Source organism: Podarcis liolepis (genome assembly GCF_965112155.1).
Source record: "Podarcis liolepis genome assembly, chromosome: 13".
In the NCBI taxonomy this organism is placed as follows: Eukaryota; Metazoa; Chordata; class Lepidosauria; order Squamata; family Lacertidae; genus Podarcis; species Podarcis liolepis.
Genome location: NC_139573.1, coordinates 16435758 through 16453254, shown reverse-complemented (window position 1 = coordinate 16453254; position 17497 = coordinate 16435758). Strand labels below are relative to the sequence as shown.

Genomic DNA, 17497 nt, shown 5'->3' with positions numbered 1-17497 from the left:
CGCCAACCTTCTGATCGGCACGCTCAAGAGGCTCAGTGGTTTAGACCACAGCGCCACCCACGCTGTTTGACAGTGGAACAGACTCCCACAAGAGGTTGCGGGCTCTCCTTCATTGGAGCTTTATAAGCAGACGTTGGATGGCCATCTGTCACAGATGCTTGGGTTGAGATTTGTACATTTTGCACCAGGTGACCCTCAGGGTCCCTTCCAACTCTACAAATTCTATGGCTGCTACTTCCAGGTCCCTATCCAAGAAATGCAGCGAAGTATGTGTTCTTACTCCTAACACAAACTGGGCTCAGGCCCAGTGGCGTAGCGTGGGGGGTGCAGGGGGGGGCCGGCCACACCGGCCACAACATCTGGGGATTAGGGTTAGGGGGCGCAAATCCACGGGTTAGGGGGCGCAAATTACTTGCCTTGCCCCGGGTGCTGACAACCCACGCTACGCCACTGCTCAGGCCCACCCTATACAGTTCTGATCTCCTGGAAAAAACAAGTCGGCTGAATTAGAGACATTGTGGGGGTTAGGGATGCGGATGACTGTCATGGAAGAAGAGCTTAGAAACCCAGGAACCCCTTTGTTGTCTATTCCCTTCCCAGGACGGCGAGGAGGAATCTTTCTGGGCAAACGATGCGGGCTGCAACCTTCTGGAGGTGGAGGCGGCTTTGTCTCGGGGACGCGCGTGTCGCAGCCCTCGAGTGGCCTCTGTCCTTTTAACCACCGCAAATCCGACGCCTCCTCCCGGCACTGCGGCGAGGGAAGGGGAGGGCTGGGCGGCGCCCTCTCGCGCAAGGGGAACGCCTGATGCCAGGATGGGATTTCCTGGGGACGGCCTTCGACGGGGCACAGCGCCTCTTGCGCCCGCAGTCTGGGCTTTCCCGGGAGTCTGGTGAGCGATTGCGAGCCTTCCTTTGGAGGAGGGGGCTGGTCTCTCGGGGGTGGGAAGTGGGGAGGATCGGGTTGCTTTTCCGGGTTGGGTGGGGGGAGTTGCGACGGAGAAACAATAGGAAGGGGGCAGGAATCGCGCTCTGCAGTCGCCTGGAGCGCTGCAAAAAAGGGGGGATGGGGGAGGTTGTTGCTTGATCCTCCCCCCTCCGTGGTCTTCTCAGCCTGCACCGCGATCTCTTTGGGGGCCATTGCACGGAAACGCGCCCCAGGACTTTGTTTTCCTTTCCCACGCACTCCCTCCTTTTCCAACCCTCCCCATCTCAGTAATCCATGCATGCAGCGCTGTGGGGCTGGAAAGAGGGGCGGGCAGGGGTTTCGTGCCACCCCCCTTCTCAAGCTGGGGTGGCAGCCGCTTTAGGAAGGCGAGAAGAGTCGTTGCACTGCGTCTCTAGGAACCGATCCTCCTCCTGCAGGTGGCTGTCCTTGATCCCGTCTCCGGCGATCTGTGGCTTCCCTTCTCCCTCTATAGGGGGTGGGCGTGCATTGTAAGTATCGGTTTCATATTTTGCTCACCCATCGAGCTGGTTTGTTTGGATTCCCCCCCCCCCCCACCACCATCTGGTCTGCTTTTTCCTTTCACAGTGACTCATTCTCTTTGAACTGCCGTCGCTGGCGGAAGCCGCAATTTTACATGGCGGGGTCAACCAGCAGTAGGGAAGTTTTGCAGCTGGCTGCGTTGTGGCTTGCGACCAGGGCAAGTGATTCAGAGGACACGCTTGCCCTAAGCGGGGTGCAGAACAAAACAAATGACTAGCCACGGACATGCGAATAGGCCTTCTGCATTCGTTCCATATTTAAATTGCTGTTACGACCTCCTGCCCTATCAACCTAGTTTATCTCAGAGGGTTCTATATTTTTATTTTATTTACTCTAGCTTTCTGATCGTTTTGGTTGCCTTTTTCCACACCGTTTCCAGCTTTACATGCACGTTGCCAACCACCCTGTGCTAGCCTAGCTTTATTTACTGCGACTAATACCTATGCAATTATCTTAATGACTGGTGTTATGTTTACTGTAACTGTAGAAAGTTCCACAGGCTATATGTTCTGAGGAACTACACATTCATGATTGATTGAGTGTGTAGCAATAATTGTTTTCCCCTACATCGAAACATATTTAGAACAGAGAGTGGACATGAAATCTTGATTCTGCATCTCTCACTAGCAGGTTTTCAGCTCAGCAAAGTGTGTTTTGGTCTTCTGGATGGCCCAGGTTGATGGAAATTATGTTCCAGAATTTCAGAGGTCTGAGGATGGGGAGAGCCCAAGGGGAACAATCTTTTCAGGTGAGAAATTGGGCACAATCACACTGTATTATTTATTGATGAAAAATTATAAAGCTCATTTCCCCACTCATTCACTTCAGATTGACAGATTCACTTCATTTCTCTTAAAATAAGTTAATAGAATCATTGCCACAAGGGAATATTCACTTATTCAGATTTTTGGAACACACTTTGTATTGTAGTCCTATTACAGAAATGTTAGTCTACTATACACCTCAGGCACACACGATCATTCTTTTTGTGTTGTTGTTGTTGTTACTAATTCTCATTTTTTATTATTAGATTTTACACTTGTCCTTCACCCATATATATATATATATATATATATATATATATATATCCCTGGTGTCAAAGGCCAAAGTAAATAAGTGCATGTTCAGCATATGACTGTATATACTGTACCCAAAAGTGAATCCCTCCTTTCATTTGGCTGAATAAATACTTGCACAGGTATGTGTGTCTGTACTTTGTGCTCCAAACCACCTCCCAAAACATATTTTGTGATCTGGATGCTCATACTCTGAAATCAATGAATTATGCAAACTATGCATAAATACTAAGTTTTACATAATTTCTTCTGTTTCTGGGGTGGAAGCTTTGCAAAAAGTTGGAATTTTAGATTGAGAAGTGAAGAAACACTGGGGGAAAATTAAATGAGGAAATGGAGATTCTTCTTATCTCCTTTTCAAAACTATGAGCAGTAGAAACTTAGTTTTTGCTGGTTGTTGCCAAATTCAGTGCTAGACAGCAAATGCAAAGGTTTCAGCTGAAGCCCATAACTTGTTTTTAATATCAGTCTTCAGCCCTGGAACATGTGTGGTATTATTAGACGACCTTTGAGTATATGTATGTTCATGTTCCATTGAATATTATGTTTACTTACATGTTATTCTTACCCCTATCCTCACTACAGTGAGGCGGGTTAAGCTGAGAGAGAGCAATTTGATCAGCCACCCAGTGAGCTTTGCAGCTGAGTGTAAATTTGACCCTTGATCTCCCCGCTCATAGTCCATCCCTCTAATAATTATGCAACAGTTGTATACAACTGGGAATAGGGATATCAGGAGTGGCTTCCGTGGTAGCAGCCCTAGCATCTCCCCTTACCACCCACCCACCTACAGTTCTTAAACAGGGCGTCAATCTTACGCTCAATTTCCTGGTTTCTGCTGATTGGCTGTTTGTCTCATGACAGAACCCTGAACAGAGTGAACAACTGGTCTGACGTAGCCTGGGAATTCCTAATCTCTGGTGGCAACTTGTCCTCAATACGGGCAGGGAGCCAAGCTTTTTAAAGTACATATGGGGCTGAGATGCTTACAATATTCTCCACACAGGTGACGGGATGGTGAACGAAGAAGTGGCATTTCTTCCTAATGCGGCAGCTGCGGAAAATGCCCCCCGAACCCTTCAGAACATCTGCCGGGTAAACCCCCCGCCGCTCCGGCGTCGCCGCAGGAGATCGAACGCGCCGGCCATGGGGGGTTACATCAATGTCCTGGGCATCTTAGAGGCCCCGCCGAGCACGCCCCGGCGTGCGCCCGAGAAGCCGTTCCACTGCACTGATTGCGGGAAGAGCTTCTCTCAGAGCTCCAACCTGATTGAGCACCAGAGGATCCACACGGGGGAGCGCCCCTTCACGTGCAGCGAGTGCGAGAAGAGCTTCAGCCGCAGCAGCACCCTGGTGGAGCACCAGCGCACCCACACCGGCGAGAAGCCTTACACGTGCCTGGAGTGCTGGCGGGGCTTCAGCCGCAGCTCCACCCTGGTGGAGCACCAGCGCACCCACACCGGCGAGACGCCCTTCCCCTGCCGGGAGTGCGGGAAGGCCTTCAGCCGCACCTCCAACCTCATGAAGCACCTGCGCACCCACTCGGGCGAGAAGCCCTACACCTGCGCCCTGTGCGGCAAGTGCTTCTCCCTCAGCTCCAACCTGCTGAAGCACGAGCGCACCCACTCCGGGGAGAAGCCCTTCCCCTGCTCCCTGTGCGGGAAGCGCTTCAAGAAGAAGACCCACCTGGTGTCCCACCACCGGGTGCACACCGGCGAGCGGCCCTACCGCTGCGAGGAGTGCGGCAAGTGCTTCTCCCAGAGCTCCATCTTGATTGAGCACCAGCGCATCCACACCGGCGAGAAGCCCTACAAGTGCGCGGACTGCGGGAAGGGCTTCTGCGTCAGCTCCAACCTCATCAAGCACCAGAGGATCCACACGGGCGAGAAGCCCTACACCTGCTCGGTCTGCGGCAAGGCCTTCCGCTACAAGCCGCAGTTCACCCGTCACCAGAAACAGGTGCACCCTGTGGAGGAGGAGCCAGTGGCCGCTCTCGCCTTGCACCCCTGGGTGGAGACACCCCCTCTGCTGCAAAATATCTGAGAAAGCAGAGAGCAGGGCTGCCCTACGGTTTCTTTATGATAGTAGCCCCTTTCACTCGCTTCCTCTCTCTCCCTCTAGGCCCCTGTAGAGCTGTGTCCCTGGCCTCTTTGACTAGCTTTAGCTCCTTGGAACAAAAGAGCTTCTGATCGGACCGTCTACTTCATTCCTGCATTGCAAGGGCTTCGACTGGATGATGAGGTCCCTCCAAGCTCTATACTTCTATGATTCGACTCTGCACCCATCAGATCTCTTCTCCTTGCTTCCCTGATCGTGACTGGCAGAGCTCATCAAGGCCATTAATGTGCTTCGCCATAGGTTGGGCAAAGGCTGAGCATTCAAATTAAGAGTCTGAGCACGCAGTGGTTGGCGCTCCAGTGCTTTCTCCCAAGTCCGGTGTTCGCTGTCATGGTTCTCCTGCCCAGCATACATAGCCATGTTGCAGGTGTGTGAGCAGTTGCACGCCTCTGGAGAGTAGCACTTGCCTCCAGGTCACTAGGCAAAAAAAGCATTAATCATATGGAAGAGAGCTGGTTCTTTTTCTCCTGGAACTGACAGCAGAAAGTGGTCTGGCAAGCTAATAATCTCTGTGTGCTAACCTGCCAATCTGTCCTACTAGTTGCCTAATCCCTGCTTCTATGCTCTTCTCTGTCACTCACTTCAGCCCTCTGCCTCCTTACTCTTTATTACTCCTGCAGAGTATGTAGAAGTCTGTTTCACAGCCTGGCCCTGCTTCTCGAGACTTCTAGCTCGGCTTGCTGCAAAAGTAAAACTGGCAAAGGGCTTCTATACGCTTTGCCTTCAAGCCAATCAGTTTCAGCTCCCTGTGACAGGACAAAGGAGTGCTACTCCTTTGTGTGCTGAAGCGCACATCATCCCGCCTTTGGAGCGAGGGGGGGAGATCTTTGGACCTCCAGGGCTGTTGCTGAACTACAACTCCCATCAGCCCCAGCAAACGTGGCCAACAGCCAGAGGTGCTGGGTGGGCCAAAGCTTCCACACACCTGCATGAGAGCAAGGGTGTGGAACCTGCTTCCCCCCCCCCCCAGTGTTGCTGGGCCACAGCTTCCATCATCCCCAGTCATTGGTCATGCTGGCTGAGGCTGTTGGAGTTCAACATCTGGAAGGCTGCAAGGTCCTCAACGCTTCTTTAGAGGGAGCAGGGACATTTGAGTTGGGATTTCTTAAGACTTTTCCTGGAGAGGCTCCAAGATGAATGTGACCTCCCTTTTGCTTTCTCCACCGGTCCCCTCTCTGCAGCTTGCACTAGCGTCCAGTGTGGGCACTGTGGGGAGTCGGGTCATTCCCCATCCATGATGCCAAGGACACTACCGGCAACAATGTGCACACAGCCACATTTCAGATAGCACTTCAGGTGTCCCCGTGAGCTAGGAATGGAATTGCATGTTCCCAGTGACAAGCAGATTTTTTTGGGGGGATGCAATATCCCCCTAATAAAAAGCACTTCCCCAAGGAGTGAGGAGTTTGGAGCCCTCACACCAAAGGAGAAACTCAACACACATTTGTTGTGCTGGTGAGCATCCAGACTATCCGGACAGTCCCCAAAGCTTGACTTAAGCTTCTCTCCTTGTCAGTGGCAAGGACATTTTATTAAGAGCATTAAAAAAAAGGATGTATTGCTACCTAAGGTCGTCAAGCAATTCTGAAAGAGTTGTAGTGTGAGTCTGTAGCAGCCCTGGTCTCCTTTGGGAGGAAGGGCAGTCTATAAAGAAAAAAAGAGGGAAAGATAATAAAGTTCTCAAGTACACTCATACCACAATAAATCAATTGGTTTTTAAGGTGCAACAGGCTCTTTGGTTTTATTTTTTGACTGCCTTTGAGACGGTGTTTTTATTCCATGTATCAACTGCCCTTGAGAAAATCAATTGTGAAGAAATTGTGTATACCTAAACCCCCTTCGTTGTAAGTTACCAAAATAAATGTTTTTCACCCAGTTGCTTATCTTGACCATCCTTTTGTCTAACTCTTTTGTGTAGGTGGAAGAGAGGAACATCCAAAACATGTGGAGAATCATACAATCATACAAAGCTGTCATGTGTTCTCCCTTGTAAGACCTACAGTCACTGAGGACTCTTCCATGAAGCAGTGCCATTATTTATATACACCACTTGATCCAAAATAGTTTTCTAAGTGGTATGGAAGTATATTTATTTAAGGCATTTATATAATGCTTAATTTGCATTTCTAAGCAGCACACATAAAAATAAATCACACATGGTAAAACAATTAAAAGTCATCATAAAAGTAAAGCTAATGACTACCTTAAAATATAGAGTCTAACAACCAATTATGCAAGCATTAAAATAAAAACATAGTTTAATGTTTAATATAGTAATGCTGTTAAAATAACACAGCAATTAAAACAGGTGACTCAAGTGTTCAATGGGATTGCTGTGTAAATGGCAGTGCCATCTTGAAAAGCAGGACATTTTTAAAAATTTAACACATTTATATCCCACCTTTCTCCCAAGTCAGGATTCAAGGTGACTTGCAACATGTAAAAACATACAGATCAAAATAAAGAAACTAGTGCAAAACAATAATTAAAATGCATCAGGACGCATTCTGATTATTTGGTTCATTAAATTTGTATACTGCCCTTCATCCAAAGACTGGCTTGACAGGTGATGTTCACGCACCTGCTGGCAAGCTCAAGAGACAAGGCCTTTTGGTGGTGGTTGACAGCTGTGGAACTTACTTTCAAATGACTTGCACCTTGTTCAGGCACTTAAGCAAAACGGAAATACCTTTTTCTTCACCCCTACCTTCAATGAAGGCTTTGAATGGCTTAACCAGAGCAGCTTCCCTTAGCAGCATATTCCTTTCAGAAGTGCCTGCATTACTATTGTTAATGTGCATCACTTTGGGAGGGCACAGCTAAACTTTTTTTTAAAGCTAAACTATGCAGCTTATAAAAATACTTTTAATTAGACAAACAAACCAAATATAGATGGTGCCTCTTGCGTTTCAGCTGGAATTGCACCAGCAAAAAAAAAAAAAAAAGCCCTCTGCTTCACAAGAAGCTGGTACTATTATTATTTATTCATTAAATTTATATATTGCCCTTCAGAGATCACGGTGACACAAATTTTATTTATTTATTTAGTAAACTGCCCCTTCATCCGAATATCATATATCTCTGCTATTTTCTCTGATGGGGGGGGCAGGCTCACAGATAAAATAGGAATAGCTAAAAACGGGGGTGGGCGGGGAAGGAACAATAACCACAAAACAGTTAAATGTTAATAGAATTGAAAGTAGGTAGACTGATAGATTAAAATGTACAGGTAACGTTTTTTGATTATTTTTATTAATTTTCAATTACAGTCCAATAATAGTGTCATTATAACAATGTCAAATTATAATACAGTTGCTAATACCAATCATTCAAATACCAAATTAAATAATTTAGGTGCCCTTCCCCCACCTGCCAGAACTGATGGTTTGGTGATTTTCTTTATTTCTGCGTTCCAAAATTCCTGGTTTCAAGTACATTCCGGTCAAAATAATAATATCCTTTTGCAACAGCTGCAATATTAATAACTTCTGTTCGTTTTGGCACATTAAATGATTTATCGTACAGACAACTATGGGGGGGTGAAAGCCTCTCCAACCCCAACCTAGTGGATTTCCCTTTTTAATACGAAAGAGGAGGGCTTGTTCATTCTGTTAGCTACGTGGATATAGCAAACAGCGTCTTCCTTTGTTTCCTTTGGCCGTCTAAAACAAGGGACCCCTTTCCCGGATCTGCGCCCCCGACAAAAGCAAGTTCGGGCTCCAGGAGGCTCTAGGCCTCGCGCGTTCCCTCCGGTATCCCGGCAACCGCCTCCAGGATCCCCCCTCCCTCCCCTCTGGTCCAGGTTCCCCCTGCATCACGTGGACGCCAGTGAGGATGTGACGTCATCTCTGGGCTCCCTCCTCCTCCGCTGGCGTTACCGACTCGCCAGCCTGCAGGTTGTGGCAACTGCTGCCCGCGGGTGGTGGGTTTTTTTTGCAACGGACCTGGCTTCCGTCTGCAGTGGGGAGTTCGTGAGAAAAGCATCCCCGAAGATGGAAGGGGAGAGCTCGCAAGGTGCGGAAGGGAGGGAGGAATCCCCCGACCAAGGTAAGTAAGGGAGGGCAAATCTCCGTTAGGGAGCAGCGTTGGAAAAAGAAAAGGGGTGCAGTGGGGTGCAGCCAGAACCTCAATGTTAGGTTGCAATTTAAAAAAATAAAATCCCCCGAGTGAAGGGTTCGCGATCGCGTTCTGCCCCACCGAACAAACGAAAAAAGGAGCAAGCAAGCCAATTCCTTTTTTTGTTAAAGGCAGCTAGTGTCAAAATTCTGGAAGCACAGGCTTTCTGGGTTGCACAGCTATAGGTGTTCAGGGCAGAAACATTATGAACGTGCATGAATGCATAGATTTTAGTGGGTATCTTACATACCCAGGTTAATGGAGATGCATGGGATAAAAAGAATATTCAACTTAATCTTTTTTGTGTGAGCGGTTATACTAATAAGTTAGGCAGCTTTAGAGATGCACAGGACTCCCCCCCCCCAAAAAAAGACACCGTTTTCTGCACTTTGAAAACTTGATGCATTATCACAATGTATGGTGTGATAAATAGGATTGAAAATCATTATACCTGTATTTTTTGAGATCAACAAAGCACCCATTCTGGAACTTAGATCAAAAAATTTCCTGGAAATCTGGAATGAGATACGGGTTTGTTTTGGTGTGCAGCCGGAAACCTGATAATTTGAAGTTGGAAAAATGGGTGAGTGGGAGGCCAGTACAGTGGTGCCTCGCAAGACGAAATTAATCCGTTCCGCGAGTCTTAATCCGTTGCGAAGCAACCCTATTAGCGGATTAGCGCTATTAGCGGTTTAGCGGCTATTAAAGGCTTAGCGGCTAAAAGGCTATTAGCGGCTTAGAAAAAGGGGGGGGGGAGCGAAAAAATCGCAAGACTCGCAAGACTTTTTCGTTTTGCGAAGCAAGCCCATAGGGAAATTCGTTTTGCGAAGCGCATCGAAAAACGGAAAACCCTTTCGTCTAGTGGGTTTTTCGTCTTGCGAGGCACCACTGTATGTGTTAAAGCACTTAAATGACAGGGATGGTATGGGGATCTGACAGGGAATTTGTGTGGTTGGAAAATACTGCTTTTAAAACACCCTGGAATGGGAACAATACGTTGGTGGGGAAACCTTGGTTATATTCTGTGGAGCTGGGTATTCTAGAACAATAAAACATTTTTAAGGGGTGTTTTAAAAATAGGATGCTTGGCAACTATCACACCCTTTGTCATTTTCATTCCCATTCCCATTGAGGGATTCAAAGTTCCTATATCCTTACTACCGTTTTGGAGATGCAGTTAACTACTTTGGCAAGACAAGCAGTGTGTTCCCCACTCTTTATCAGAGGGTGCTCTGTCCTGCCTGTCTGTTTCAAGCTTGTGGAGGTTTTCCTTTCCTATCCCCTTGAAACTTTCCCTTGCTTTGCTATGTACTGTATTATTAAAATTTTCTCAAGATTGAGACTGGCATTTAATTTAGTGATTTGATCCAGGTTCATACTTTAGCAACCCAGGCAATCGGGGTGGAGGTAAAGTATGATAAAGAACATAGACATATGGCCCTGAATGTTCTCTCATCCTAGGAAAAGCTCCCTGAGCACTGTAAGCTGGCATGTCAGTGGCTGAATCTCAGCACCCTAAGATAGCTTTCCATAGTAATGTGTCAGTGGCTTCTTTGTTCTCAAAAGGGATATTGCAGTGAATATTCTTCACTACCTAGCTAGTCAGTTCCCTTCACAGGTTCTACTTCTTCTGCTTTGTTCCTCTCAGCAGATGCTGGATTTGAAAGCCAGATGGAGGCAGAAGATCTCAGAATAGAAGTCCCTGAAGGAAGAGGAGAGGTGCAGGCGCTGGAAATGACTTTGAGCACTGAGCAGAGAGGAGAAGCACCAAAGAGCAGCAGAGGTGCTGGAAGACACCTGATGGACCGAGATGGTGAGGACACAACAGAGGACGAGCCACATCCTCCAAACAATTCCCAGAGTCCCAGTGACTGCAACAGTCAGCCAAAGGTAGAGGAACAGAGATGGAGGAGCCAGGTGAGAAAGCGCCGGGCAAAGGAGACTTCCTATGATCCTCCAGGTTTTATCAACCTTTTGGGTATCCTGGAACCTCCTCCTCCCCCTGCCCCCCGCAAGCCGGTGGTGAAGCCCTACCACTGCACCGAGTGCGGGAAGAGCTTCTCGCAGAGCTCTGTGCTCATCGAACACCAGAGAATCCATACCGGGGAGCGCCCCTTTGTGTGCAACGTGTGCGGGAAACGCTTCTCCCAAAGCTCCACCCTGATGGGGCACCAGAGGATCCACACCGGCGAGAAGCCCTTTGCCTGCCCCGAGTGTGGGCGGGGCTTCAGCCGGAGCTCCGCCCTGACGGAACACCAGCGCACCCACACCGGCGAGACGCCCTTCCCCTGCCGGGAGTGCGGGAAGGCCTTCAGCCGCACCTCCAACCTGGTGAAGCACCTGCGCACCCACTCCGGGGAGAAGCCCTACACCTGCACCCTCTGCGGGAAGCGCTTCTCCCTGAGCTCCAACCTGCTGAAGCACGAGCGCACCCACTCCGGGGAGAAGCCCTTCCCCTGCCCGCTCTGCGGGAAGTGCTTCAAGAAGAAGACCCACCTGGTTTCCCACAATCGGGTGCACACCGGCGAGCGGCCCTACCGCTGCGAAGAGTGCGGCAAGTGCTTCTCCCAGAGCTCCTCCCTCATCGAGCACCAGCGCATCCACACCGGGGAGAAACCCTACAAGTGTGCCCAGTGCGGCCGAGGGTTCTACGTCAACTCCAAGCTGGTCAAACACCAGAGGATCCACACGGGCGAGAAACCCTACGCCTGCTCGGCTTGCGGGAAGACCTTCCGGTACAAGCAGCAGTTCCCGCGCCACGTGGCCCACGTCCACCCTGGGGAGGAACAGGTGTCTGTGCTCACCTTGGGCCCCAGTGTTAACGTGCTGCTCTCATAGAGCTGGAGCAGGCCGCTGCCCTTTGGGGCTTCAGGTCCTCTGGCTTCCAATGAAAGGCATCATGCAGTGCCAGATTTGGTAACTCTGTAGCCTGTCTGGTTTAGCCTCTCATTGCTAAGGTGTGAAGCGGTTCCTGGGACCTCCATGGGTCATTCTAGTGGCATAAAGACAGTCAGTGGCTCACAAGACTCGTTCCATCCTCCTGTAGAGGAGCTGTTTCCTGAAATGACGAGGGTTAGCATTCATGGCTTGTCATTGGGAAAGGGGCTGGGGAAATCAAGGCCGCTTTGCTTCAGGGGGGTCCCAGACTAGTGTAAATATGCAGTAGCACCAAGGACAGCGGCAACCTGAGATCTTGTTTCAGAGGGAAATGTTGACCACTGCAGTGATTCCGTTACTGCCCATGCATTGTTTTATGAGGGGTATGGAACTCAAAACGGTTCACTACTGATAACTGTGCCTTTCCGTTCCGTGAGGGTATTCCTGGTATCCTCCAGCAGCTCCCTTGCAGCATTTGTCCTTTCCGTCTTGTTTTGAGGACAGGCAAACGGATTTCGCGAGGGCCTCTTTTTCTCCTTTTCCTTCTTAGTTTGCAGTATTGCCGAATAAGTTAGGCAAGTGTGTATTTGCTAGGCCTTGTTTCATTTCTCAAGGAAAGGCAAAATCATAGTGTGCAGTTCTTTACCATATTATCTAAGAGACAGCCAGTTAATCTTTTGAGGATGTTTTTTCCACCAGTGTTGTGAAGGTCATTCTGAGAATGCATTTCTGTTATCAAATGGAGGAGAACAGCAAACAAGCTCTGAGGTAAAAAATTCTACTGGTTTTAATGGGGATCGGCCCCCCTGTTTGGTATTCAAGGCAATCCCTACAGAGCCAGCATGTGAAATACTGTGGGTATCCATCTTGGTTGAGAGAAAATGCATTTTGACTGTTGTTGGGTCTTTAGGATAACCATGGTAGCCTCAAATGTTGTCCAGTTCTCACTGCAGAGTCCAACTGAATAAGCCATTCTTCTAGATCAACAACACAAACAACGTAACAGGCTGCATGTAACTATATAAGAATAATGGCACATGTAGAAAATAAGCTCAGGGGTTGCATAACTAGTTAGCATGCCAGAAAGCTCAACTGGCCCGGACACGGAAAGGATTGAGAGATTGATAGCTCTTTCTCAATTCTGTGGGTGGTGGTGCATGGCCGTTCTTAGTCGGTGGAGCGATTTGTCTGGTTAATTCCAATAACGAACGAGACTCTGGCATGCTAACTAGTTATTCGACCCCGAGCTTATTTTCTGCATGTCTGATACCTGCATACAAGGAACGCTAGATTCTTAAAAGCATCTTCACATGGAACACTACAAGATTGATATAATAATTCCACACCGTGGATATTGCTAATGTAAGAACGGAATACTGTAGATTGTATTTCCTGGTCTATCTGCTGGACTTTAATTTCTCATAATACGTTTTGTTTATATGATAAGTTGGTCTATAGAACCATATATTTTGATATATGTTGAATCGCATTTGAAAAAGAATTTATATAGTTACATACAGCCTGTTATGTTGTTTGTGTTGTTATCAGTTTTGTATTTACATGACAAAGGGTTTGGTAGTGTTTTGATTCTTCTCGATCAGGCTGGGGGACCTTTTTCCAGTCCCAGGGCCTCGTTCCCTCATGGACAACCTTTGGGCTGCAGCATGGAAGGGAGGGCTTCAACAGATGTGACTACATTCCAGCCAAGCAAAAGTCACCAAGAAATGGTACACGCACAAACTTACTTCTCAGTCCAGGCAAGTAAGAGACATTATAACAGTTAAAGAGCACATTCCAGTCTGACCAACATGGTCTGGGGAGTCTCAAGGGTCAAACAGAGATAACTAGAGGGCCACATTTAGGGTCAAAAAAACAGCAAAGTGTGGTTCCTTTGTCCTCCTGGCAGACACAAAACTGCTAGACAGTTACCTTGGAGGGGGGAAACTGGGTATGATCCTGCCTAAGCCAAACACATCAAGTTCCACCTATTTCAACAGAGAGCAGTTCATTGTTTCTCCCGCTATACTCAGACTTTTAAGTTGTTAACTTTGGCTGGATTGTGAGAATTAGGAACATGGGAAGCAGCCTTATACCGAGTCAGAACATTGGCCCCTCTAGCTCAGTTTTGCCTCCACTGACTGGCAGTAGTTCTCTAGGTCAGTGGTTTTCAACCAGTGTGTCATGGCACCCTGGGATTCCTTGAATGATGGTCAGGGGTGTTGTGGGCAACACTGGCCTCTGTCCCTCTTCCCTCTCTCCCTCTGATGCCCTCTCGCATCTCTGCCTCCGAAAGACTTGTACAGCTATTCGTTGCAGCAGCCCTGGATACAAGCACCCTAGGCGAATGGTGCCTTTGGAGCTGGCCAGAGGGTGCTTCCAAAGCCCCTGTGAGGCAGTGTGAGGAGGCATCTCTCTTTGGGACCAGCGGCTCAGAGACCAGGGGCAGCAGCTGTGGCTGCCTAGATGATTCCCAAGGAGAGGAGAGAGGAAGCTGAGGGAACACACCACAAGGGAGGGTGCTCGAAAAGGGGTGAGAGGCTGCCCGCTCTGAAGACAAGGGGTGACATAACTGGGCTCCTGAGCCCCACAGGGGTGCCACAGAAAGACTGTAGTTGGTCAAGGGAGCCGTGGACCCAAAAAGGTTGAAAGCTTCTGCTCTAGGTTTTCAGAGATGCCCGGGAATGAACCTGGGGCCTCCTTTATGCAAAACAAAGTTCTGCTGAACTAAAGCTCTTCCTCCCTTCTCCAAAAAGACTCATTTGAGCAAGAAGTCATTTAATTGAGGAGTTTGTCCTTTCCAGCAGAGAATTTCCTTGAATCACAAAGATCTTCACAAGGTCAGAATTTCATGAGGACTAGGATGGAAAAGCAAAGCTGTTCTACAGTTGAATGAATAGCAGGCATGCAAACCCTAAGCCACTTACCTGGAGGTCAGTTCCACTGGATTCCAGCAGGCAAAGCAGCTGTGGTGAAATCACCACAGGGTGAGTATTAAATGCTCAGACGTACCTCAGACAGCCAGTGAAAGCAGACTTCACTGTGTTGGGTAAGACATTCGAAAGATGGAGTGAGCTAAGTGAGTAGCAAACAATCATGGCCATCTGCAGGGAGGGCAAGGACAGTAGCCATTCCCCCAGATGAGACGTACTCTCCAAATTCCCAGCTTGCATTTAAAAAAAAAACAGAAGCACTTGAGGAACCCAAGACTTGAGGAACGTCAACACTAGGCATGGTCTTCGGTGGTGAGTTGTGGTTTTGTTTTTGAGAAAGTAGATTGCCCCTGCCTTTCTGTGTTTTTAGCCAATGAATGAGGTCATAGTTGTGATAGACATTTGGGAAAGCAGATCTGGCCAATTAGACATAAAGGAGGCTAGAGTGAAACACCCATTGTTGAGGCCAGCCTTTCTTAAATAGTGTTCAGCAAAACCCTGAGGTTCCAACAAAGCACTCTAAGGAAAATGTTGTAATGATGGGCCTGCATCCCCGCTGCAGCCATGGAGATTAAGTGCAACAGTCTTGGGAACTACTGTTATTTTTATTATGGTTGTTATTTATTAAATTTGTATACCACCCTATACCCGCAGGTCTCAGGGCGGTTCCCTTCCCTTTCTTTCATTCCCTCGCAATTTCCAGGGGTTACATTTCAGTAGCGCCCAGCAGCACAGGCAGGGCTGCAGGGCTTTCCTGCCTTCCTAATGGCATGCAGCAGAGCCAGTCTGCCACTCCTCACTGCCTTGCCTCCTTCTAGGTAACCAGGATTAACCAGAATTGGGAAAATGTCCAGGAAAATCCAGACATAACGACATTGTCATTTTTGCCGATTTCCCTTAAAAACAGCTCAATAACGTCTTTTTTTGCGATTTTGCCCAAAAAGCTCAACAACTGTGCCAAAAAAGCTCAGCTTTTGTGTCTGGATTTTCACTTTTGGAAATATGGCAACCCTAGGTAAGCATCAAACTATCCTTCCAGCACTGACCCTCCAGCGGTATAGCTTGGGGGGGAGGCATGGCTCTGGGCGCAAAATTATGAGAGGACACAAGAAGGCACCCCCAGGACAGCTGAATTCCTCTGCTTCATGTAATTTATTCTGTAGTCAATTTTGAGGGATTGACTCTGCTCATCTCCTTATTTTTCTGTGCAAATCCAAACTGGTTCAGCAGATCTGTGAGTAAATGTTATAGTCAGCAATTGAAGCAATAAAGAAATTGACACAGGAAGCTGCATTACACTGAGTCAGACCATTGGTCCATCTAGCTCAATATTGTCTACAGTGACTGGTAGACATCCTAAGATGTCAGACAGGGATTTCAAGGATTTCAGACAAGGCACATTCCCAGTACTACCTAGAGATGTCCGGGATTGAACCAGGGACCTTCTGCATGCAAAGCAATTGCTCTAGCCACGCCCCTTCCCCCAAATGGCATGATGCTCAGTTGCCCAGATTGTGAAGCTAACAAATCAAAAAGAAGATAGACAAGGCAATTCCTACAAGAGATCTGAGAAAGATTTGCAAATGCAAATGTAGCCAAACTTGACATAACAGCACCTGGTCAATATGGAATCAGATTCCAAACATTTTACTCCAAAATAATCAAAGTATGTTTTTAATAACACCAACTCAAGCCTTATTTTAATTTCTGCTGGCTCTGTTAATAGGGAGCAATAGAGGTACCTACTTTCCCATTTAAGTGTGTTAGGTGAAAATAATAACAACTTAAGTTACTTAGTGTTATCCTCCACAAAAGAGTAAAAAGGCTGTGTGGAATATCTGCCTTGTGCGTTTTAATAGTTTTGTACTGACTGTGTTTCAGACTGTGACTGTTTTCTTTCTAACCCCCCCCCCTTTAATGGCTCATTAAAAACCATAATTTCACACAACCTTAATGTTCTGGCTTTGTCTGCAGCGCAGGGTTTGTTCTATCCACAAATAACACTCTATTTAGTTATGAGGAGTCCAGTGTGGTGCATTCTGGAACAATGTCTTTGAGACATATTGTAGGAGGTCTTCGAGCAGCAATTCCCAACTGTTTACTGCGATTTTAAAAGGTTTTCTGTGAATTCAAAGCACACACGCATGCCTACTGTGGCTCTGCATAAAATATCATTTTGGATTTCTCTCCCAGTCCGCCTTTATTCAGGGCAGGTAATCCAGGTCTTTGTACATATCAGAATTGATTGGGCATTAAATCCCCATTCCATTATTTATTAGATATCTGTATCCCACTTTTTCTAGTTGAGACTGAGGTGGCTAATGCCAACATGATTTTTATTTTACAAAAGCACACTGAGCTATAAAGCATAGAAATGCAAGAGATAGAGCTGTTACACATCTTCAGAGTAAGGTGTGTGTTGCATCTCTGAATGAGATAACGCTCTGGACTTTGCTTGCTCCATTCAGTTTCAGCTGGGAGGAGCAAGGTTGGGTAATTTGCACTGGATGCGACTACCTCATACAAGCATACCCAGTGCAGAGGCTGTTCTCTTACCCATCCTCTGGGACGGCTGCCTGTTGCATCTCTGTGTGAGTCACTGCACTACACTTGCCTCCTTCATAACTCCTGAGCAGGGCCGGATTTAGGTTTGATGAGGCTCTAAGCTACTGAAGGGGTAATGGGGCCCTTTATATGTCCAGCTGTCCTTTGTCAACAACAAATTGTTGCTGTTTTTTGTGTTGAATATATGATATATGGTAATTTATGGACCTAATGGATATCTAAGGCCATTTGCGCATAACAAAATATGTATTTTATCAAAGTAATTTTTGAATTGAAATACAATTAAGAAATAGTATATTAACAGTGAAATACAATTAAGAACAAGTATA

At 47.4% G+C, this 17497-nt stretch overlaps 2 protein-coding genes across 5 annotated transcripts; both read left to right on the top strand.

Moving 5' to 3' along the window:
* Positions 1–619: 619 nt before the first annotated feature.
* Positions 620–6555, top strand: LOC310691309 (uncharacterized protein). 4 transcript variants are annotated; one of them, XM_083471044.1, is made up of 3 exons: positions 620–890; positions 2117–2234; positions 3569–6555. In XM_083471044.1, the coding sequence occupies exons 2-3, from the start codon at positions 2153–2155 to the stop codon at positions 4603–4605; spliced, it is 1119 nt and encodes a 372-aa protein (XP_083327170.1). In that variant the 5' UTR covers positions 620–890; positions 2117–2152; the 3' UTR covers positions 4606–6555. The 4 variants fall into 4 exon arrangements, with proteins under 4 accessions (XP_083327170.1, XP_083327171.1, XP_083327173.1 ...); XM_083471045.1 differs by having other exon boundaries at positions 771–890; positions 2114–2234; XM_083471047.1 differs by having other exon boundaries at positions 872–1434.
* A 1803-nt stretch (positions 6556–8358) lies between these two features.
* On the top strand, positions 8359–16551 carry LOC310691308 (uncharacterized protein). Its single transcript, XM_083471043.1, has 2 exons — positions 8359–8727; positions 10448–16551. Exons 1-2 carry the CDS (start codon positions 8673–8675, stop codon positions 11632–11634), a joined length of 1242 nt encoding a protein of 413 aa, XP_083327169.1. The 5' UTR covers positions 8359–8672; the 3' UTR covers positions 11635–16551.
* The last annotated feature ends 946 nt before the right edge of the window (positions 16552–17497 follow it).